The sequence below is a fragment of the Bicyclus anynana genome, chromosome 19, assembly GCF_947172395.1.
Source record: "Bicyclus anynana chromosome 19, ilBicAnyn1.1, whole genome shotgun sequence".
Classification (NCBI taxonomy): Eukaryota; Metazoa; Arthropoda; class Insecta; order Lepidoptera; family Nymphalidae; genus Bicyclus; species Bicyclus anynana.
In genome coordinates this window covers 13,285,944-13,310,616 of record NC_069101.1, presented here as the reverse complement: position 1 = coordinate 13,310,616, position 24,673 = coordinate 13,285,944, and the positions used below count along the sequence as shown (strand labels likewise).

Genomic DNA, 24,673 nt, shown 5'->3' with positions numbered 1-24,673 from the left:
ACGTGTGACGTTTTTATGGGTTTCACCGGCTTCACTACGCTGCTTGTAAAGACTTATTCTTTATCATCTTTATTCTGTTTAGAAAGAATACAATAAAATATTTTAGATAACTTATCCTAATAACTACACTTATTACTTATTCTTTCTTTTTCTTAAGTATCTATCATTTGAATAAAATTACCGAAAATTGGTTGAAGATATGAGAAGATTTAAAGAAAACAAAAAAACTATAAACCTAGTGTAAGGTTTATAGTTTTTTTGTTTTCTTTGACAGTGGGCCCTAAGACGCGCACTACGACGACGATTTCGTAAAGAGATATAGTCGACCAAAAGGGGCTGAACCGAAAATATTGCTCTCTCTTTCGTTGTGATTGAACGAAAGAGATAGCGACATTTTCGATTCGCTACTATTGGTCTACAATATGTTATTTTATCTTCACTAAATACATCGTGACGTGTATTTTAGTCATATTGGTTTTGAAAATAGCCCACTGTAAAAATCAAAAATTTCAAAAAAATGTTAAGTTTCATTCGATCCAAATGTTTACACAGATATAAAAATAAATGTTTATACATGAAAGGACATAAAGCTCATAGCTTTAACCTCATGTATATTACTGTCATAATATAAAAATATATTTGCACACTTTATTTCAGCTGGGCCCATTTTTTTCGACTTATCTCTCTATTATTGCGAGTTTTCCGTGTAGGGTTACCATGCAATCTCATAAATTGGAAAAATGTTTAACCGTTCAAATTGAAATTCTTTTATTTCATGTAGGGTAATTAACAATCTTTTGAAACGTCGTCAGTTTGATGTGATTTTCCTTATACTTAAGAACGCCTTAAGGAAAGCATTATACAGAAGAGAGGTAGCAAAAAAATCTGGTCTAGAGTTGCTCTTAGTTGCTAATAATAAGTAATACAGTGATAACTCTTAATTAGAATCAATTGCGTTTTCACGACAACACGACTTTCATTATGTTCGAGTATGAAACAGGGTAGTATTCAATCATATGGACGTATCGATGTCTTATAAAATGGAGGCGCCTATCTTTAAGGAAACCTGTCGACGTGGTTGCTGCTAGTAATAAGGTTGCCTTTTGTTTGTTATTTAGTTTTAAGCTCTGTGTATATTTTAATATGTGTACGATAAAGTGGTTTAAATAAATAAACAACGAAGTATATATTTGCTAATATTATAAAGAGGAACGATTTGATTGTTTTTCGAATTATTAAGTTTCTGAAACTAGTAAACCGATTTGAAGAATTATTTCACTGTTTGGAAGCTACACTAAAGGCTATGTTTTATCCTCTGACTCCTACGGGGACAGAAACTACGCAGGTGAAACTGTGAAGTTCTGCTAGTAATATATAAATGGTTAACTTTTTCACCACATTGATTGGATTACAGACAATTGTGTCAAAAATTACACTGTCAAAAGTAGCTAAATCCACTTCGTAGCAGCGTTAGGACAGTCCATACAAAGCATCAATAAATGGTCGCTCTAACCGGGTAAAGTAGTTCGCTAACTTCAAGTAGTATGAACATTATGAGCGAGTATAATAGAAGACGTACAAGTACGTAACAAAATGGCCGCAGAAATTAAATGATCTGTACGCCAGTCCACAGCTCACTGCTAATAGGACATAAGAAAGTAAGATAAAATCTCCGGGGGAGTCGTAAATCTGTACGCAAGTAGCGATGACTCAAAATTATTTTTATGATCCCGTGTCGGGTGACCAAAAGTTCAATTTTTTTATATAAGGTCCCACGTTATCATTAGACAAGAGATTTAATAATATTCATTTAATTTGTTTTTAATTGTGTGAATAAATTAAATTATTATATAATTTGTGTAATAGGGTTTATGTATTAGTGTGTAGTTATTTGTATGTATGTATAATGTACATTATTACTACGTACACACCACCTACAGTTGTCCTAATAAGTTCCTAAGCCTAAGGTTGCCTGGAAGAGATCGCTACTAAGCTATAAGGCCGCCTTTTGTATTCTACTTTTTCTTATGTTTCTGTTTTGCTTGTTTCCTTTTATTATTTGTGGTGTACAAATAAAGAGTATTAAATAAATAAATAAATAAATGTTTAGCATTTAATTCCCTATTAAAATAAGTACCTACTAGTAACGCCATCTATGAAATAATGTATGTATAGAGTTGTTTCACTTTTACACTGAAAATAATGACATTAGATGACTTTTCACCTCAATCAAATAAATTCAAAACTGGAGATGGAGAAGTAATTTTTGATGTTGGTTATTTATCTAGATAAATGTCATAAAATGTTTAAACAAATAAAATAAAAAAACAATTCAAAACAATAATTTTACTGCTCTTATAATTGTCGTGATGTATTTATGGATAAGAATTGCGAATGAAAACTGATACAATAGTTTCTAAGCATCATTGTTGTAAAGAATAATAACTTCATGGTCACCCTAACCAAACGTGGGCCACGGATGCTGAGAAAAATCAATGAGAGAATAAAGTGGGAAAGTTGGAAAACTCCGTAAGCAAAGTAATATGTACTAAAATATTTTGTTGGGTTTATTGCATGACAGGCATATGGAATAACGACGTTCTTCATTTATTGCAGTTTAATATCTTACACTACAATAAAAAAAAGATACGCTAGTTCCTTATAATAAAGAACTATAAGGTGGGGATATGCAGGTTAGACCCACCACGCTAATCCAATACGGGTTAGCAGGCTTGGTGATAATGTTGAACTATTATCGATCGCTATAAGAATGATGTTAGTGATATTGAAAACAGACAAAAAAAATCATGTAACTTTTTAACTCACAAGCTAGTTATTGGAACTGGTATAGGTACTCAGTAAAATAATATTCCTGAACTAAAAATAGAGTCACTACATGCAAACACATCTAGCTATGTTACACAGTCCATTCTCTTTCTACTCATTAACGCTTCGAAAACTACAAAAAAAATGAAACTCCCTGCATATCAGATTTCACAAAATTGTATTTACAAGAAAATGCTCGTTAAATTTTACTTCAGAAAGTAACCTTTACTAATAGATATTATAAAGAGTTAAAGTTTGTGGATCTATTGAACCGATTTTGAAATAACTAACAAACAAATAACGTGGTTTTCTAGTGGTAAAAGAACCACTAGAAAACCACGTCATTTGCGAGTGTCATAGGCTATAATTTATCCTCGTATTCTTACGAGGACGGGGACTAAATGTTTGAAATCGCGGGGCATGGGGTAGTATAATTATAAACGAATTTCAACTTGTTATCGCCGCGTTGCAACGACTTGCGGTACGAACGGCTTCAGTGTGCTCGTGGCGTTCGAACCGTCTACATCTCTTGTTGTGTAATTCTTTATGGGTTACTTGTGATAGGCGGGGAGAGTGACTTGAGTGGCAAAGGGGAGTGTTTGTTAACAGTCCAAGGCGTCTTTAACCCTACACACAACGTTTACATGTGCGTGACTTCACTCCAGGTCATTCTCTGCCATTCTAGGGTCTTATTTTGGCTACAGTTTGATTTGTTAATTAAGTTGTCCTGACAAATGTTGTGAATAATGTTGTAACCTTTGTTCGACATTAGTTTTCTTTTTTTTGTAATCACTTCAGAGTCTGCTTAAAAAACTTCAATTTAACTTGAACTATGAAGTAAAATAAAAATAATAAAATGAAACAGCGTTTTGTTTATAATATTCCGCATAATATGAAATATTCTCGTAACAGTTTTAGAACTCACACATGTACGAGTAGTTTATAGTTTTAATTAAATTGGAGCGTACCGCATTTACGCGTATATTTATCGAGTTATAATTTTTAACTAGAGAACATATTTAATTAAAAAATTTAAATATATGCGTTATGATAACAATAAACAAGTTGATTCCTATTTGTGTAGACTTTTCTGTGTTCTTCACAGGCCGTAAAAATAATTTCATTGATTAAAACTTGCAAAAAGGTTTGTATATTTTAAAAGTCAGGGCTTATATTTTCCCACTTTACCCACCATGCTGATCTAATGCGAATTACTTTATTTTAATTGTGCTTATTCTGTACCGATTGCTATCAATAATATATAATGTTTTAAAACATTGGAGCTTAAAATAAAATAAATAATCAGATGTTCATAATTGTATTATAAAAACAAGCTGTGATCGCGGGTAGATAAAAAAAATATAGTTGCGAATTAAGGTGGCTCTTAAAAGATTTGAAATTTATCTTATTTTCTCCTTAACAAGAGTTATTAGAATTAATTTTACAAAGTAAAAGGATTTACCGTAATATCAAACAATATTATAGCGAGATTTTGGGATTATCCATAAAAATAAAAGAGCTTGTTTATCCTAGCCTCGCGAAAGTTAGAACATTATCTTCAATAAATACGATGCCAGGTTCCAGTAATGTGTCTGTTCGGATTATTTATCAGGGGTCCTGTATTAAGCTGAAAATGGGAAAGGGCGCCCGTTTTCTCGGAAAAATAGATGTAAAATGGAGATAGGTTGAACGTTTATTTCTTGTAGGCTGTTACAGTTTGTAAGTGGTGTGTTTCGTTTTAATATAACGTTAGATTAGCGTTTGTCTGCGATTTTAGGGCTCCCGCACACGGGCAACCGGCCACAACCACAAAACGTCGCTACCGGCATATTTCCTGTAGTTTTCATACATTTTATATGGACTCGCCGCACACCGTTCACGCTACAATCACATGTATGGGTTAAAAAGTAGCAGCCACCGACCACAAGTGTCGACCATCGACCACAAGTGCCTGTCGCGCTTCAGCTACTTTTGTGGCCCCTTCTTGCTTCTTGTAACGGCGTTTGTGGCTGTCGCATGTGGCCCGTGTGCGGCGACACTTATTGGATGTAAAGTGACGTAGGAGTCTAAATGAAATATTCTTAATCTCAATTGTAAGTATATGCAAGAAATAGAAAATGTTAATGAACAATTTGTACAGATGTCAAGACAATTAATGGAATTTTCATCCTTGGGAAAACTTCTATACCGTCGCACGACGCGACGTGTAGGTAGGTACAAACGCTAACGCTTCTAAAATTTAAAAAAATATATGGGAACTAGCTGACGCCGCGCTGTTTTACCCGCGTGGTTCCCGTTCCCGTAAGAAAACGGGGATAATGTATAGCCTATAGCCCTCCTCGATAAATGGCTAACACTGAAAGAATTTTTTAAATCGGACCAGTAGTTCCTGAGATTAACGCGTTCAATCAAACTAACAAACTCTTCAGCTTTATATATTATAGTATAGAGTATACATATAGATTACCTGTATGCCACGTGATCAACCTATCAATCCAATATGTCATTGCCATACATTTTTTAACTTTCGAAGCGTTAGCGTTAATAGAAATAGAATTAATTTGTAACTTGGCTACAGCTGATGTTAGTAAGTGATGATGCGGTCTCTGATATTAGCGTGATACTTGTAAGGGTGTATTACTCAACCAATATTAATGATTAGTTTCGACGCTATACTGGAACGTAGAATTTGGTAAGACCAAGACGAGACTAGAGCAGAACCAGACCTGAGCTACGAGTAGATCAGGTCTGGTATAGAATTAGTATTAGTATAGATTAGGTCGTAAGTGGTATGATATTATCACACACATATTCACACACGCACACACACATACACACATGGATATATCCTCTCACCGCGCACATAATACATATAAACACACATATCTAACTATGGGAAATCTGTGATTGGATTCTTTATAAGGAAATTTGTATTATTTTATTTAGTAACGCCGTTGAGTTTTCTTAATAATAAATAATTAGCTACAAATCAAGGAATTCTCTTTATCTCAGTGTACCAGAATACATAGTGAAGGCTACACGAATCAAATTATTCCAGCACAAGTTTCAATAATCTGATAAAATTTTATTAGCCTTTGCATAGAAAGTATTCTTTATAAGAAATTGAGGTAAATATTTTTGCTCTAAGAAAACGATATTTGGTATCAGCATCCCGATTGTCGACTCTCGGGATCCGCCCGACAAAAACACACACATTTCGATTTAAACTTTTATATTATATCGAATTCCATTTTGTTTTGTTTGTTTTCAAACAATAAATATGAACTGTAAGTCCCTCTGGACGGTTCGCAGAAAAACCGATAATTCGAAGTATTCGGAGAAACATGAGCGGGTTATATAAGCTATACAACATTTGATCCTTATGTATTTATGACTTGACGGCCGCGTGGCGCAGTGGGTAGTGACCCTGCTTTCTGCATCCACGGCCGTGGGTTCGATTCCACAACTGGAAAATATTTGTGTGATGAGCATGAGTGTTTTCCAGTGTCTGTGTGTATTTATACATTATATAAGTATTTATATGTAGTATATAATTGTATATTAATATTATAATATCAACTATCTTAGCACCCATAACACAAGCTACTCTGTATGCTTACTTTGGGGCTAGATAGTGATGTGTATTGTTTAAGTATATTTATTTATTATTATTATTATTTATTTATGATAGTAGCTATATCCCGCAGCTGCACTTCATTATTATCAACTCATATTCGGCTCACTGCTGAGCTCGAGTATCCTTTTAGAATGAGAGGGATTAGGCCATTAGTCCACCAAGGTGGCCCAATGTGGATTGGCAGACTTCACACACGCAGAGAATTCCAAAAATTCTCTGGTATGCAGGTTTCCTTACGATGTTTTTCCTTCGCCGTTTGAGACACGTAATAATTAATTGTCAGCTTCACTTAGTAAAAGAATCTTCAAAATCAGTTCACTAACTAGATCTAGAGATTGTCCGCTACAACCTTACAAAGTCACAAACTTTATCTATATATACTAATATTATAAGGCTGAAGAGTTTGTTTGTTTGCTTGAACGCGCTAATCTCAGGAACTACTGGTCCGATTTGAAAAAATTCTTTCAATGTTAGATAGCCCATTTATCGAGGAAGGCTATATATTATCCCCGTATTCCTACGGGAACGGGAACCACGCAGGTGAAACCACGCGGCGTCAGCTAGTCACAACCATAATATGCTCCTGATCGAATTGTTTTTTTTTCTTTTTTCGGCCACCGGGTCAATCACATGGTGAGATTAACCAAGTTTGCAGGAGATATTATAGTGCACAAGTGTGTGCAAGCACAGGTGCACACTTTTTTCCCTCGCTCTCTTAGCCCAATGGGACGGCAGACCGACACGACCGGTGAGATATCAGGCGCAGGACCGGCGGCTTTACTTGCTCTCCGAGGCACGGGGATGTACTAACACCGCCAACTTCCCAACTCTAGCCCGTTTTAAGTTCTTTCTTGTAAGAAAAATCTTTGTAATGTATATTTTTTTGTTGACCTGACCTGAGTTTCGAACCCGGGAATTGATTGCAAGTAGCTGAACCAGCTAAATACAGAGAAAAAGAGGCAGTTCATCACGTCATAACATTACTGCAACTATGTCATCAACTTTATTTGTCAACGATTTCATCTCATTTGTCATTAACCTACTTGTCATTACTATTCACATACTAATGATAAGTGTTCGTCTCACGTAAACGACGTGTATTAAAGCAGTATGTTTTCTTTAAACTCACCGAGCCATGATGTACCGGCTCTAGCGGAACAGAGGTTAAACAATAAAAGGCATTGTAATTTTCAGAGTATAAACGAGTACGAATAAAGTGCCTGCTACGTAAAAGATCATATTAATATGCTTTAGCCGAAATGGCATAATTCTCGTTACATTATGATGACGAACAGACAGTGTGATATCTATTTTTCAACGATTATTATTAGTTATCCTACTAGTATTACAAACGAAAGTTTAACTAAACCTATTTGGCTGGATTAACACATACCTATTTATCCGAGAAATCCATGATTTTGAAGTTTTACCTGTGTAGTTCCCGTTTCCGCGAGACTATCTACGGGGATTAGAATAAGAGGATAGCGTTTGTTTCTTCTTATAACATCAGCTATCTGCCAGAGTCACGTAAAAACCTTCTCCATTCGTCAACAGAAGAAAACACAGGAAACCGCAGAAAAAACTCTTGTACAGCCACTAGCATCCAGTTGCTTTCTACAAACCGTTTAAGAGCCGGTGGACGTTGGGGTCCAGAGATGCTGGAATTGTGGCTCCGCACCGGAAAGTGAAGTGCTGGTCAACCACGTGAAGGGACCGACGACATTAAAACTATGCCGCCCCGTGCATTTCCATTTCAGCTTCGCGACTCGCTGTGCTATGTCGATAAATTTAGTTTTACTGCAGATCTATTCATTCTTGCCATTTTTAAGTTTCGTTTGAAACGACGTTATTTGTCGTTGAATTAAAATTTTACTTTTCAAGGTATTTATTTTATTGTTATTTATTATTTATGTAGTATATATTATATATTATATATTTTTAGTTGTAATATGTTATGTAATACATATGTAAATTTTAATATTATATTTACGTATATATTATATTATATTTATTTAATTATTTATATATATAATTACATATATTGTATTGCACCTTCCCGCTCTTTCTTCGCAAGTTCTCTCGTCAGGGGTTGCCTCGTAGAGATTACTTTTAGTAATAAGGCCGCCTTTGCATGCTAAGTTTAATTTATCTTTTTATTGTTTTATTTTATAATTGTATTTTTGTGTGCAATAAAGTATTTCTTCTTCTTCTTCTTCTATTCATTTCTGACTCGATAGCATAGCTTGCTCCACTCGCTGAGAGACTTTGAGCATTCTCATGAGGCCCAAAGCTAGCGAGCTAGTTTCATATCTGTAAGTCTATATGTTTAATATGTAGGTATTTAATAAGCCGTTTTCTCTAAGCTCGTCGAGGCATGATATCCCGAGGCGGACCAAGGCTAAACGCAATATAAGCATTAAATCACATTACGATCTCGAAGGCCACTCCGCCATAGGACGCAACAAACCGTTAACAAAGGGGGTAACCGTTTGAAAGTAATATATTTACCGATTTTTACGCGTTCTTATGTCGTTTAATGTTGCTTGTAGTTAGGCGATCACTTAGGAAACATTAAAAATAGCTTAAGTTCCGTTTTCCTATTGCAAACGTGTACAATTTTAGTGGAATTTGCTTTTAAAGAATTCTTAGTAGGTACGAGAGTAACGAGAGCCATGATATCCCAGCGGATATGACCTCTGCCTCAGATTCCGGAGGGTGTGGGTTCGAATCCGGCACGGGGCATGCACCTTCAACTTTTCAGTTGTGTGACTCTCGGAAAGGCCTATGTCCAACATCCATCCAGCATACATCCAGCAGTGGATGGATACAGATTGTTGATGAATCACATTTATACTCCATTCATTAGCAGTTTATTCGTGACAATTATTAAAACTTTCACATTTATAATCTCGTACATACCTAGTATTCTGTAACACGTTGTTATTCCGAAAGTTTGACAGGGCGTTTAGTTTTCACTGAATTTGTACCGTGAAATAGCATTTCAGTAGTACAGGAGTTGGTATCACATCATCTCGTTGGAGCGGTGCCAAGATGGCCGACTGCGGATATCCGGTACATAGGCGTGTACAAGTTACAACGGATAATGCGTTTTGATATCTCCAACAACCCTGTACTGTAATAGGCGTACGGGGAACTTTTGGATAGTCTCAATATGTAGCTTTTTAATAATATTGTTTTGGTTCTAGAAGTGTTAGACTAATAAGCGCTCTTGTACCTTCAACCATGAAGCATCATCAGTATAGTTTAACATTACAGCTTATGTCACACTGTTTCACTACGGATTGGCGAGTTTAGGGATATTATTGGATGGTTGACTCTTTGACGATCATTGTTAGATGTTAAAAATAACGACCAAAATCGACGGTCTAACACGTTCGTTGTGGCACTGATTTTTCTGTACTTTTCTCTGGTGCGTGGTCTTTATGTGGTCCGTTACGAGGTCAATCGATCTCCTAATAATAATAATAATTGACCTTGTGCGTCTAGCGTCTTCAAGAGAAGACGCTAGACGCACAAGGTCAATTGACCTCGTACCGCAGCGAATGTGTTAACGTGCTCATCATCATCAGACACGTCAATGAAGCGCCACCAGCTTCCCAATTTCACACTGCGATTTTTTAAGAAAAAAAACGTAAGAAAAGCTCAACCCAGGAAATTGAAATTGAACTAAAGATTTCAGAAATCACATAGGTTAACCACTTTTTTTTTTCGCTAGCAAATGTATTTTTCCCTTCCCTTTCCTTCCGAAAGGGTATGTGGGACTCGCTGAGACGGAATACCCAGTAAAACGCAGCAGACTGATCCGGTTGCGTCACTTGGTGACATCATAGGATCACTTGCTTGTATACTCTACTGTCACAACGTTTGTCACCATGTTCTAGTCTTTGTGCGCTCTGAATTTAGGCGGGAGTACGTACACATATTGGCACCTCCTTCTACCTTGCATTCGTCTGCGTATGAGGGGAGCAATGGGCAAAAGAGGCAGTTGAAAATTATTAGGAAACTTATTCCTCCTATTACTGAGACAACCCCTTAAAATCATTAGATAGTAATATCTCTTACCGCGTCGCCTACCGGGTTACATTAGTAGCAGTTTATTGCTTCGTTATCTCGCAATAATCAATTTAAACAGAGCAAGTTCCAGGACCCTAAGCGGTGGAGGAATTCGGGGCACCTTTTAATCCTGAAACTTTTAATGTGTGGCAATTCGACGAAATTTGCCGGCGGCCTAATGTGATAGGGTCTTGGCCCACCCGTTTTTCATTCTTCCTTTCCGTTGAGTTGAGTTTTGTTCTACAGTCTTTTTAATATATTTTTAGGGTTCCGTAGCCTTTTCTCCGCTGCCGTAGCTTCTGTTTTCCCTACCACTCACTATAGGGATGAAAACATTTTTAAAAATTGTATTTGCTGCTTTGAAATCGGTAAAAAAGGGAGGATAAAGAAGCAAGTTCAAGAACAAGATAAAGATCATCATTCTCATCTTATTATCCACCCATATTCGGCTCACTGCTGAGCTCGAGTCTCCTCTCAGAATGAGAGGGGTAAGGCCAATAGGTCAATATAACATAGGCCAAGGAAATAATCCACTTCACACACGCAGAGAATTAAGAATATTCTCTGGTATGCAGGTTTCCTAACGATGTTTTTCCTTCACCGTTTGGGACACGTGATATTTGATTTCATAAAGAAGATTTTTCTTTAAGATAAGTATAGTTTACACCAATTTTCTATAGTGGCCACTGATTGCATTGGCTTAAAAAGGGGTTTCCCCGGGAGAGCGGACGCGGACAGGTGGCGAATTGCCGACGAGAATAATAAATTACTCTCCACCAGTGCCCGGATTAAAAGGCAATGCTGGAAAATTAAGGAGCCGTCACTCGGGAAATGGATACCTACAGGGTGGCATTCCTGGCAAGTTACGCTGTACGAATTGTAAGGATTTTTTTTTATTTTTTTATTCTTTAAAAGTTAGCCCTTGACTACAATCTCACCTGATAGTAATCTAAGATGGAAGCGGGCTAACTTGTTAGGAGGAGGATGAAAATCCACGCTCCTATCGATTTCTACACGACATCGTACGTCTTTGTCGGTAGGGTGGTAACTAGCCACGGCCGAAGCCACCAGCTAGACCTGGACCAATTAAGTAAACCTCAATCGGCCCAGCCGGGGATCGAACCCAGGACCTCCGTCATTAAATCCACCGCGCATACCACTGCGCTACGGAGGCCGTCAAAAATAATAACATATCGAGAGGATTACATTTAGCTTGACACTGCTTGTTTGTGGAATACGAAATCTAGCCTAAGATAATGTCACGAGAGTTAGTAGTGTGTTTTTTGTTTGGTTAATGTTTTAACTTCTTCTTAAGTCCTTTTTCATCATTACATTACACATAGCGGTGCATAATTCCGAAAACAACTATATTTTATCATTGAGATATTGCACTAGTGCGAACAAATGTGCCTCTGACAAGCATTTTTATATAGGACTAGCGGACGCCCGCGACTTCCGCGGTCCGCGTGAAACTCGATGTAAACTTTCAACTACCCCTACCCAACTCTACCCCTACCCTACACCTACCCTACCCCCTACTCAACCCTACCCTACCCTACCCTACCTTTTCCTGAATTTTCTTTGCTATAAACCTCACGGAGCCCGAGACCTTTCCAACGAATGCAAAACCGTGGAAATCGGACCGTGCGTTCTGGAGTTATAGCGTCAGGAAGGAAAACCTGACTTATTTGTATATAGTAGAAAAAGACAATGTCGTTATGTTACAGGGTGACAATGTCGCTCGGTCTTATAGCACAAATTATAACTACTCGTAAATAAACACCTCGCCTGCTCCGACAAGGTTACTCGTATTACTTGATTTTAAATATCCTACTTTAGCTAATCAGAAAAAATCAGATTTGTGGTTGTAATTTTTCACATTCACAAAGTATACTGTGACAGCCTAGGGGATATGACCTCTGCCTCCCATTCCAGATTCCCATTTCAGTTGTGTGCATTATAAGGAATTAAATATCACGTGTCTCAAACAGTGATATCCTGCCTGCATACCAGAGATTTTTTTTAATTATATCTGCGTGTGTGAAGTCTGCCATCCGCATTGCGCCAGCGTGGTGGACTATTAGCCTAACCCCTCTAATTCAAAATCAAAATCAAAAATCAAAAATCATTTATTTCAAGTAGGCTCAGTTTACAAGCACTTTTGACACGTCAGTTGACTATTTGTAAAGATTCTACCACCGGTTCGGAAGACAGGTTCCGCTGAGAAGATACCGGCAAGTAACTCAACAGTTGCTCTTTTGAAAAAGTCATACAGTATTACAATTTACATTTGATATCAATTAAATTACAATTTCTTATAGTTTTATTTCCTGTGTGAAGGTGGAAGCTGATCCAATGGCCTCCAAGCACCTTTGTCGTTAAGGAACTCATCAATAGCGTAGTAACCTCGTCTAAGTAAATGTAAATTCTGAGAGGAGACTCGAACTCAGTAGTGAGCCGAATATGGGTTGATAACAAACGAAATGTCCCTGGTAACTGCTACTGTTAGTAAAATCGTAAAGTAAATTTCACTACACCAATTCAGCTCGATCACATCGCACTATCTTATTGATGACTTACGTCCTTCCGCTGACTCCGATGTTATTTATCATCGCAAAGCCTGTTTCATTTGCTATCGACACTTTTCTTATCTTTTATTGATGGCATTTTAACAGCTTTCTTAGTTCTATTTAATATATCTAAGGGTCGCGCAATCTGAAAGTACTTAGTATCTACTACTAAGTACTAAGTACTACTAAGTACTTAGTATCTATAGCTATATATCATTCAGACTAATAGTATCACTATTAGTTTGAAGGGTATGGTTATTGGTAACACTTATTTAAGTCTCTACAACACTACATGAGACTTAAAAAATTGATTAAATACCTATTTGACTGTTATTTTTAGTATAGTATAGTAGCGGACGCTTGCGCGGAATTCATTTTCACGCGGGAACCATGGATTTTTGTGAGATGAAAAGTAGCCTATGTGTTAAGTGTTAAGCCAGAGTAAAATCCATTTTCATTCCTAATTTCAGCCAAATAGCTTCAGTAGTAGAGGTTTTTTTGAGATTAATATATTTTATATAGATTTATTTTTAAAGCAGTTAAAATGTTTTTTTCTTGGATAGGTAGGTACTTGTAATACTATAGATAGTAAAAGATTATTATTATTCAGAAATATTACTACAAAATATTATATAACACAAAATATTATATTATATCCCGGAAACCTAATCACCAGAGATGAGTATCAAGGTCGTTTAATAATAATAGTTATCTTCCTAGACACACGATACTGTGTTGACACAAACTTGTGGTTGTAATTGGAACTTGATACAATTAATATGTATGAACCAATTACTTCATATCCTTTGCTATGTTGCACAATTTAACACAGTCTCCAGGTTTCTCGTGTGACTCGACCAACGAGATATTAATTACAAACGAAATATAATTAGACTTAATGCGTGTAACTGGCCAAACGTCAAATGCGCAGTTAAAAATAATCGCAGACAGGTCACTGACGTTAGACCTGTTAAATCCAAAATATATAAATGTAAAAAATAAGCAAAACAGAAAATGGATTTAAAAGAATCACTGTTAAAAGACGACTTTGGAAATATCCTAATCAGCCTCCAAAAATTGTTGCCCAAGAAAAAGGAGCCGTTCTTCTTCGAATTTGACAAGGCGACGTTGACAAGGTTAAGTGATGTCCACTTGGAGGCGAAGAGTGTGTTCCCAAAGTGCTTTGTTGGCGCTAAACTTGTCATCCTACGCCAGATAATGGACAAAGTCAAGTTAATGCAGAACTACAGCTTCGGCAAGACTAAGGAATCCTACAAGTGCTACTCCCATCTTTTGTACAAAGAAACTGATAATAAAAACGTCGATGACGGCTTATTGATAGACTCGACGGGATCTGCAATAGCGACGTATAAGGAGAAGACGGATGACTTCGAAATGAGATTAACGTCAAAGATAAAGGACGTCGTGTCTTCAGAAACTGAGATAGTCTTTGAAAAAGAAAGCGATAAGTCTATCGGTTCTATTTCTTGCTCTATGAAAGATGTCGATCCTATAACCTTGAGTCTAGTAGCGCAGTGGATGTACAAAATCAGGCCGGAGCTTAGTGTGGGCAGCGAATTCGGCATAAGACCTCTGTCTCATCCAATATCACCGCAGTTGTCTTTCAGCGCTCGATACGAACGGTCGTCCTTCACGCTGTCTTCGACTCTCAGCAGAGTCGGTTTTCAAGTGTGCATATACAAAAAGTTCAGTCCAGATTTACGGATAGCGACCATTTTTAATGAGGGCAATAAAGACCTGCCCGCTTCCGTCGGTGTGGCGTTACACAAAAGCTTCGAGAACGGTTCAGAGTTGAAAATGTTTGTGGATTCGCAGAAATGCGGAGGTTTTACGTACGAAAGGGACATTGTGTTCCAGGAGTCGCATAATGACGTGCGGGTAATACGATTGATGGCTAGCACGCTCATTGACCGGCAGAAGCGAGTCCGTTTGGGTTTCGGCTTCAATTTGGATTTTTAAACTACCCCCTGTCACTTGTAAATTAATCGTTATACATTGTGTACGTTTTTGTAGTAATATTTGTTTGTATATAAGTATACATAAGTTTTAGTTAACGCTTTATTATTGTTAATGCACGTTTTGTGACACCGTTTTGAGGGTGTGTGATTAAAATTTGTTGAATAGATTTTTTTTGTTATTTCATTTTATGCCCTGAATCTATTGAAAGTAGCATTCATAAAAACCATCAGAGGTATGGAAGAATAAACTTCTACCTCTTCCGAGTTAGCCTTAAGATCTTAGAATGTATCGTAAGGGCTTCCGCACACGGGCCACCGGCCACAACCACAAAACGCCGCTACTGGCATACTTCCTGTAGTTTTCATAAATTTTATATGGACTCATTGCACACGGTTGACGCTGGTGGCCGCCACACGCTACAACACATTTGTCACTTCTTGTAGCACCGGCCACTAAACGCCTACACAAAATGCCGCAACACGCAACTCGCGCAATTATGATACTGCATGTATGGGTTAAAAAAGTAGTAGCCACCGACCACAAGTGTTGACCACCGGCCACAAATGACTATCGCGCGCTTCAGCTACCTTTGTGGCCCCTTCTTGTTTCTTGTAGCGGCGTTTTTGGCTGTCGCATGTGCACTTACTAAGCATCAGAGGAGATGCCAAGGGCAATAATTTATTAATTCAAAATGAGCTTAACCCATTTGAGGTCACTGTACGCAACTGAGTACAGACATATCCATAGGTGTAGATTGTAAAACTTGGAAAGTTAACTAGGGTAATCATATAATTTTACTTTATTATAAAACTGTTTAGATATTTTGTTAAACATTATGCGGGTAGTGTGTCATTTATTGATAAATAGTGTCAGTTGAAGTTGCATCACGGAAACATTGTGCACGTAAGTGAATGATATTATATTTTTTTTCATAACCATCGATTAAAAGTTTGTTTTTTCATAACATTTGTAGAAAATAGATGTCAAAGTAAGATTTGAATTAGAATACAATAAGTAATTTGCAACCACAATGAAACTAGGGTCATACAAATTGTACTGTACGCGTTTGCGTACAATGACAACATACGTAAGTAAAATAACTGGTTTAGTTTACATATTCCTTACAATGAATAAACAACAATTTACACCTCGAGAATGCTACATAGAGCTTGAGGAAGCTGTTGATGGTGTTTTACGAGGTAGTGATGAAGATGAAAGTGATTTTGCTATTATACCACCCGATCCAAGTGCATTGACTGATGAAGAGGAAGGTGCCGAAGAGGATGTAGCAGGGTGTTTCATGCCGCATGATGTACCTGACACTATAGAGGTATTTACGAATCCCGAAGATGGCAGTAACGACGATAGTGATGATGAACCACTGGCGTAAAAAGAAGACGACAAGATGTTACCCGCCAATCCGATCCAATGCCAATCTGGTGGAAATGTGCCCCTTCATACACTTCAACATTACAACGTACTAACATACAAGTCAGTGATAGGAAAATACGATTCGTGAAGAGCTAAGAGGCTAAATATCATATAGCAAACTTTACGCAAATCAAAACAATCGACACGAGTTTTGATATTTGGATACATCGAGAAACAATGTACTGGTCTCTAGATGAAGATATAGGCTTGGAATTCGTCGCCGAATCTATATCAAGACATAAGTTCCGGGATATAGAAAGAAACCTTCATCTTGTTGACAACAACTTAGCAGCAACATCTAATGATAAAAGATAATGCAAAGATAATAGTGTATGTACAATGGCAACTAACTACGACACCATAGAACCATTAGGGACTGTCAAGCGAAGCAGTTCCAAAAAAACGAGAGAAAACAGATGTAACGATACCACATTTATCTCAAACTTACAACAAAAATATGGGTGGTGTTGATGAACTTGACCAGTCTATCTCGTTATACAGAATTACTGTTCATGGTAAAAAGTGGTGGTGGGTGTTATTTACTTATTTGTCTGTTGCTAATTTTTAGTTTATATGTAATGAGTTATGTAACGATAAACGAGTAATGATACTATACTATGAATAGGTCACTTTCCCGTCAAAACTGAAACACCGCTGCAGTGTGTCCTTTGTCTTGCAAGAGTGCGCTGGTAAAGCAGAAGTGTCTCAAAACACTTTGTGTTGAAAAAGCGTGTTTAGAAAATTTTTATACATAAGCGGTCATTGTACTCAGTTGTGTACACCCCTGTAATTTCATGAAAACTAATATTTTTCAGTATTTTCTTTAATTTCATGCCTTTTTCTTTGTTTTTTAATAAGTAAGTAAAGATTATTTAAAAATATCTTTTGTACTTTTCATTTGACCTCTAATGGGTTAAATAAAATTAATTTAATTTGATTTGATAACGACGTCTATGTCAGTCTAATATAATTTGGGACAGAGTTGGAAAGTTTCAGAAGTGGGATAAACCTCAAAAACCCAAGCTTGTTATCTCTGAGAAGTAAATACGACAAATTGTGCTTGTTATGAAACTTTTTTTTGTTTAGCGGTCGCTTCGCGGTTTTCGAGGGTAGAAAATAAGAGTCGGATGATTGTTGTTCAGTATTTCGCTGCTGTAATATCTTATAAACAATTTCTAATGAGCTCCCCGGTCGGCTTGGATGGCCTTTTCAATGAAATGTTTTTTATTTTATTTTGGTGCAAGTTTTGGTACTGTTGTTTCAACATGCTTTGATTCTATTTAAAAAAAAATAGAATTTCAAGGAAAAACGAACTGCTTTGAAGTTATACACAAAAAGTATTTTAACAAAGATTTATATAATGAAATCATTCAAATTGGGTATGTATTTTTGTGAAAGTCACGGACTTAGAAAAAATTTTAATAAAAAAAATACAACCGACTTCAAAACCTAAAAACGTACCCACTAAACTAAAAAGCGAAAAATAACATCATAATATGTTCTACCTGCTGATCAGTATGAAGGCGGTGCTAAGCCGGTGATGTATTAATTCAAGCCATGTGAGCATATCTTATAGATTTAGATTTTGCAGACAGTGTTGTTTCATGTGGTCCTGTCAGAAATGGCTTAAATTGAGACAACACCGGCTAAGCACCGACTTCATACTGATCAGCAGGTAGAACATATTATGATGTTATTTTTCGCTTTTTAGTTTAGTGGGTACGTTTTTAGGTTTTGAAGTCGGTTGTATTTTTTTTATTAAAATTTTTATTATTTTTCAATTTTTAGTGTAAAATTTCATCTCAAAAGAATACATCAGACCCCTAATGACAGTCATAACCCATCTTGGTACTAAATTCTCAGCAATACAAATTAATCAAGCCCAAGCACAAGGTAGCTACCGTAATCCGTCAAGGGGTTCCCTTCATTGACCTTGGTCTTCATCATCAGACCCCTAATAACAGACACAACTCATCTAGGTAGAAAGTTCTCAGCAATACGAATTAATCAAGGCCAAACACAAGGTAGTTACTGTAAACTGTTAAGGAGTTCCCTTAATTGTCCTTGGTCTTCATCACCAAACCCCTAAATGACAGTCACAACCTATCTATGTGGAAAGTTCTCATTAATACAAATTAATCAAGCCCAAACACAAGGTAACTGCTGTAAATCGCCGAGGAGTTCCCTCGTCTGTTTTATGACTCCATCATCAGATCGATTTTAAACCTTCATAATTTTGTATTTCTTAAAGGTACTAAATGGAAAGGTACGAAAGTTCCCCTCAATTTCTCCAGGATTCCATCATCAGATCTTGTCATGATGGCAATGGGACCAAATGGGGACTATACCGTTTCAAACAAAAAAAGAATTTTTGAAATCGGTCCAGGCGTCTTTGAGTAATCGGTGTACATACATAAAAAAAAAAAAAAAAAAAAAAAATACCGACCGAATTGAGAACCTCCTCCTTTTTGAAGTCGGTTAAAAATATATGCAATACATGTATACAGGTTTAAGACAGAACCTCCTATTTTCAGTCGGATTAAAAAAAAAAACAACAGACATGCGTGACTTGCCCATCTTGTGTTCCGTACAAAGTAGGTACCTTATTATGTGTTTAAATAAAGACTATATTTTTATGATTTAAGTACAAATCTCTTTAAGAAACTATCTCGAAAATTTTTGCTTCGTTCTTTGTGACGACTAAGAACTTATTGAAAAGAAAGAAAAGCTCAATAAGTAACTCCTAGGCCGACACAGGACCTCAGTCCTCAACACAACTCTCATTTGCCTGCAATCAATAAACGAGTATATAAAAAAATGTATCCATGTAGAATAGATTAAAATGTAGCCAAAATAATTCCATGCAACCAAAATCGCGGGCATTTGTAGAGTTACAAAACCGCTTTAAGCGTGAAATGCTAAAACGCTTATCAAAGTTACCAGATCCTTGTTAAGATATGCGCGGAACGTAAATAAACTTATGTAAAACAGGCGACTATCTACCCTCATATTCCCGAAATATAAGTGAAAAGGCAGTGTTTTACGATGTGCTCATGTGCCCGGATTTGATACGCATGCAAGCACTAAGCCGTCTAGTAGATATTGTGGTACACTGTGTTAAGAGTAGCGGGAGCGGAGACTGATACGGAGGCGGGTAGGCGATGCAATATTGCGTGAATGGCACGTAATAATGTGTGCTTAGTTTTATTGAATGCAACAACATTGAAATGAGGATTAGGAACATTGCAGCGATATTTTATAATGGAATTCAAACAGATACAGCGTATAAAGGCGTGTCCACTAAGGACTGAGGACGCTCCACTTTCACGAAACTTAAGTTGAGATTTTTTGTCGAATCTGGGTAGCGATGCCTTTTGGATTCTTCAGTTTTAATCGATCACAGCCTGCTTAACGTTTTACAGTGGACTTGCAGATACCGTCACGTAAGGAAAAGGCGTTCTTTTGTGAGTCTTGAGATTTTACGGCAAGCATATTTATAGTTTTATCATTTTAATTTATATAGGACTTTTTCTTTATATTTAACTTATAATACGCTGTTTTACATTTAATTAGAAAAACTTCGTTTCTTACGGATATCCCTTGATCGATTATTATTTTTTTATTTTTACGTTTGTCGTATGTTAATGTGTGCACAACCTTATCCTGTCTGAGCTTTATATAGGGGCGTCGTCTGGGAAAGATTACTAGAGTAATATGAGCATAAAACGCTGCACCGGGGTATGTAAGCGCTATGAGAATAGGGATTTTTGTGTTCCCGCCTTTGCTCCGCGCCTGCGATGCAGTATTAACGGCTGCAGTTATGTGCTATGCGGATAGATGGATATTGGAATAACTAGCAAACTGCACTGGCTTTTCACAGGTGACACTAATCTAAACACTTTTCATTTCATATTGTCTATTTTCACACAGCAACTGTTGTATCTGGCTCTACTCAGCAGACCCTGAGTTTCGAACCGATGAAAGTCGCTACAAATATTCCTACTTGACGTTTAAAATAATTACTTACTTATTTGAAATAAATTGAATTGACCTAATTTTAATGGATAGAATGAAATGTTGTCGTAGGAATATGGAGATAAAATATAGCACGTATTACTCGTTATGATAAAAGTTTTTTGCCAGTAAAAGTCCTGTCGAAAAGAATCCAGCCGTTTCTGAGATTAGCCGGAACAGACTGTTAGACAGATCGACGAAAATTTGAAAAATTTTTGGAAATATACTTTCATAAATGAGTAATAAATGCATTTAGTGAAAAGCTGTTAATATAGAATTACAAACAGACAATGTTTTATTAATTTGTATAGATGTATGAATAGCAGTCAAATGATAACCTATGCAAAAAAAAACTAACAATAATATGAAATCAAATTGTAATTAAAAAAAAAAGGTGACAAAATTACTCGTGAAAATAGAAGAACACAATACCAACTCGAAAAAATGAATGCAATTTTACAACCAAGAGACGGAAAATGCAGGATGAAAATGAAAATTCTTTTGCTCGAAAAAAAAATCCCTTTTACATTACGGTGCGGTTGAGCCGGGATGAATAAATTACGTTACAATTTCAGTACATGGTTGTTATCATTATCATCCTTTCATCATCATCATCAATTCATAATGATTGCATAATTAATCATTTTGTGTAAACGTTTCTTTACAACCTTTTAATTGGCAGAATATAAATTCATTAGTAGTCGGAATAATTTAGGAGTTTTATTTTCTAAATCGAATCTGTGATAGCCCAAGTGGATATGACTTGATTCGAAGGGCGTAGGTTCGAATTTAGCCCGGCGCATGCACCTTTCAGTTATGTGCATTTTAAGAAAATAGTTAGTAGTAAACGGTGAAGGAAATATATGATGAGGAAACCTGCAAACCTCAAAATTTTCTGAAGTCTGCCAATCTATTTTGGACCAGCGTGGTGGACTATTAGCATAACCCTTTTTGTTGTGTGAGGAAACTCGTGCTCGACATTGAGCCGATTATGGGTTAATGATGATGTCTGAATTGGCTATGGTTTAGTCCAGTCGTAGGTTTAGCAAGGGCTGGTTACCAATAGGTTAGGTAGAGTGCCTATACCTACTTTGGCAAATGCTAAATTGATCGTAATTCGTAGGTTATTGCCAAACCAGTACCTACCTAACCTATTAGTAACCAGCCACTGCCAAACCTACGACTGGACCTAGTCCATAGCAAATTTAGACAACCATCATAAACCAATTAGTTATGGGTTAAATCTAATATATATAAAATTTTCGTGTCACAACGTTCGTTCCCATACTCCTCCGAAACAATTTAATCGATTCTTGTGAAATTTATTATGCTTATCCAGTAAGTCTGAAAAATGGCTATTATCTATTAGGGTAAGGGTAGGGCAGGGTAGGGTCGGGGTCGGAAATTAAGTTCAAGTTCTAATAAAAGTTGTTTAGGCGAATATTACATCGACGAGTATGAAATAGCGGAATCACATCACAGTAGATGTGTGTGAACAACATACGAATATCTCTTGTTTCTATAAAAAAACATGCAGACATTTTTTCAAGTAAGATAAGAATACAATGCTAATGCATGTACATAAAGTCAAGAAAAGGATCCCATCACAATATGACTTTTATGAAAAATGTAGCTACTTCTATATGCTTATACCTACTCAACATTTTTATGGATGCTTTTGCCTGCCAACCCTTTCCTGCTAACGGCATCTTATATACATATAACATTTGCACCTTATTATGAATGTCTTGGTGCCCAGAATTTTAGGAGCTACCATACTTGTAAGCAAAGATATTTAATAAAACCGTAGAGTTTCTAATGGAAAAAAACTCGGGTTTTTCTGTACATAATAAGGAGCCAAGAAACTAATTGTGTACTAGCCAACGTCCCGCAGTTTCACCCGCGTAGTTCCCGTTCCCGTGGGAAAATGGGAATACAGTATAGCTCATTACACTTACAAATAACGTAGCTTTCTTTTAGTAAAAGTACTTTACAAAATTCGTTTGCAACTTTTGTCTCGCGACAAGCTGTTTTCGGTTGTTTGCTTGTAAGTAGGTACGATCTTAATTTAATACAAAGTCGTTAATAGATCTAGCCTAAGTGCAAAGTACTAAAAAACTGCGAAAATGTTTATTTAGTATTAAAGATTATTGTATATATTAAAGATTATTGTAAATGAACAAACAAGGAAATCTAAATAAATTTAATGACTACAAAAAGCCTACTAAGTTTAAAATGACTGTTGTTTTAGTTTAGTATTAGTATTAACATGTTTACGAGTAGCAAAATAAATTGGTTTCAAATTCCTTGTCGTCTATCCAACAATGATGAGCTATAAAACATGATAAATAAATAAAAATATTGACTTGAATATCCACTAATATTCCTTACAAATATAAAATACAATAAAACCGAATTTTTTAACATTTCTACATTTTATTAACATCAGCAACTTATCTTGTTGTTTATTTCGTTTCATCCTATCTGTCACTGATATTATAACTAAATATCTTCGGTGGGGAGTAAGCAAGATGTTTATTTAGGTCAGTGCGTGGCTTAGAGCTGACACTTTTATAAAAACGTACGGCTCCGTATTTTTGGGTAAGGCAAATTTAACAGGGTTGACGCCCTTATTAACGGGCCCTACATAGGATTTTCCTTGACGGTTATATCTGAAAATAGGGTGAAAGTTAATAAACTTCCCTTCGAGAACCTTATTGCGTTTTAGGGTTAAATATTATTTTAATGCATGTTGAAAATCTATACTAATATTATAAAGCTGAAGTTTGTTTGTTTGTTTGATTGAACGCGCTAATCTCAGGAACTACTGGTCCGATTTAAAAAAATTCTTTCAGTGTTAGATAGATTTATCGAGGAAGGCTATATATAGGCTATATATTATCTCCGTATTCCTACGGGAACGGGAACCACGCGGGTGAAACCGCGCGGCGTCAGCTAGTTTCACATATGGGAATATCGGGCATATTTAAAAGGTATGACAAATATTCTTTTTTTTTTAAAAAAAGACTAACAATGATAGGTCTAAGGTTTGGTGTGACTTCATTTATACATATAAACTTAAATCTTATATATATATACTTAAATTTTTTTATATAAACCTAAATTTTTTACGCTTTTGTTCTTCACAAACAACGTTTTTATAAAAGCTAGCACTTTCTTTTTGGATAGTAAGTTAGAGAAAGTCTTTTTAATTAAGGTAAATAATAATACCAAATACAGGGCATGAAGTCTCGTCCACAGTTTTTCAAACCAAGTATTTTTTTTTATTAACACCAAGTGTGTGCATTAAAGGATTCAAATAAATAAACGAAAGCAGATAATAAAAGTAATAAAACAATAAATATACCTATTAGAAGTTATAAAAAAAGTAACTATTAAAAAATGTTAAATCTCTAGCGAGTAAGTAATCGAATTCGGATTAACGTGGCTCGTGTAAAAGCTTTAGACTTTTTACTTCAGTAAAAGCTTAAAGAAAAGCCTAACGCAAATCTGCTTATTCCATTTGCGATTCAAGATATTTTTAGCAGTTCTTAAGCTTTAATTTAAAATGTAATAAAGTAAGTACTTGATGTCGGAAAGATAAAAGTCTGGAGAAATATTTTTAGATTTGCTTTTATAACTGATATAAGTAGATAATATATTTTTTAACCGAATAGGAGGTCGGTCATCTTCAAAACTTTTAAAAAGAAGGAGGTTCTCAACTTGACTGGTATCATCATCCTTGTTTAAGGACCCATAGAGTTTGGATCTTCGTGACTTTAAGATGTAAAATATATATATAAATATAAATTGTCTATATTTTACCCCTGTATTCCTGTAGGATCATTTCCTGTAGGACCATGTCCTGCATAGTTGCAGCGGAAAACTCGAGGCGTCTGCTAGTTTTATACAAAGAAACACGACGGTCTTACCAGACAAAGTTCCTGGGTTCGATCCCCGGTTGGGCGGATTGAGGTTTTCTTACTTGGTCCAGATCTGGCTGGTGAGAGACTTCGGCCGTGGCTAGTTACCACCCTACTGACAAAGACGTACCGTAAAGCAATTTAGCGTTCTGGTATGATGTCGTGTAGAAACCGAAAGGGTATTTCATCCTACCAAGTTAGCCCGCTTCCATCTTAGA

At 36.2% G+C, this 24,673-nt stretch overlaps 2 protein-coding genes across 3 annotated transcripts in view; one reads left to right on the top strand and one right to left on the bottom strand.

Moving 5' to 3' along the window:
* LOC112055216 (rho-related GTP-binding protein RhoN-like) overlaps positions 1-24,673 on the bottom strand; it is a 145,148-nt gene that overhangs the window by 37,530 nt on the left and 82,945 nt on the right. The gene's annotated exons all lie outside the window — the stretch shown is intronic.
* Positions 11,611-17,858, top strand: LOC112055038 (mitochondrial import receptor subunit TOM40 homolog). The gene has a single exon (XM_052887248.1). The coding sequence runs from the start codon at positions 14,122-14,124 to the stop codon at positions 15,085-15,087; it is 966 nt and encodes a 321-aa protein (XP_052743208.1). The 5' UTR covers positions 11,611-14,121; the 3' UTR covers positions 15,088-17,858.

What these genes read in the sequence shown, in the direction of transcription:
- LOC112055038 (XM_052887248.1), top strand. Translation starts at nt 14,122, where the DNA reads ATGGATTTAAAAGAATCACTGTTAAAAGACGACTTTGGAAATATCCTA.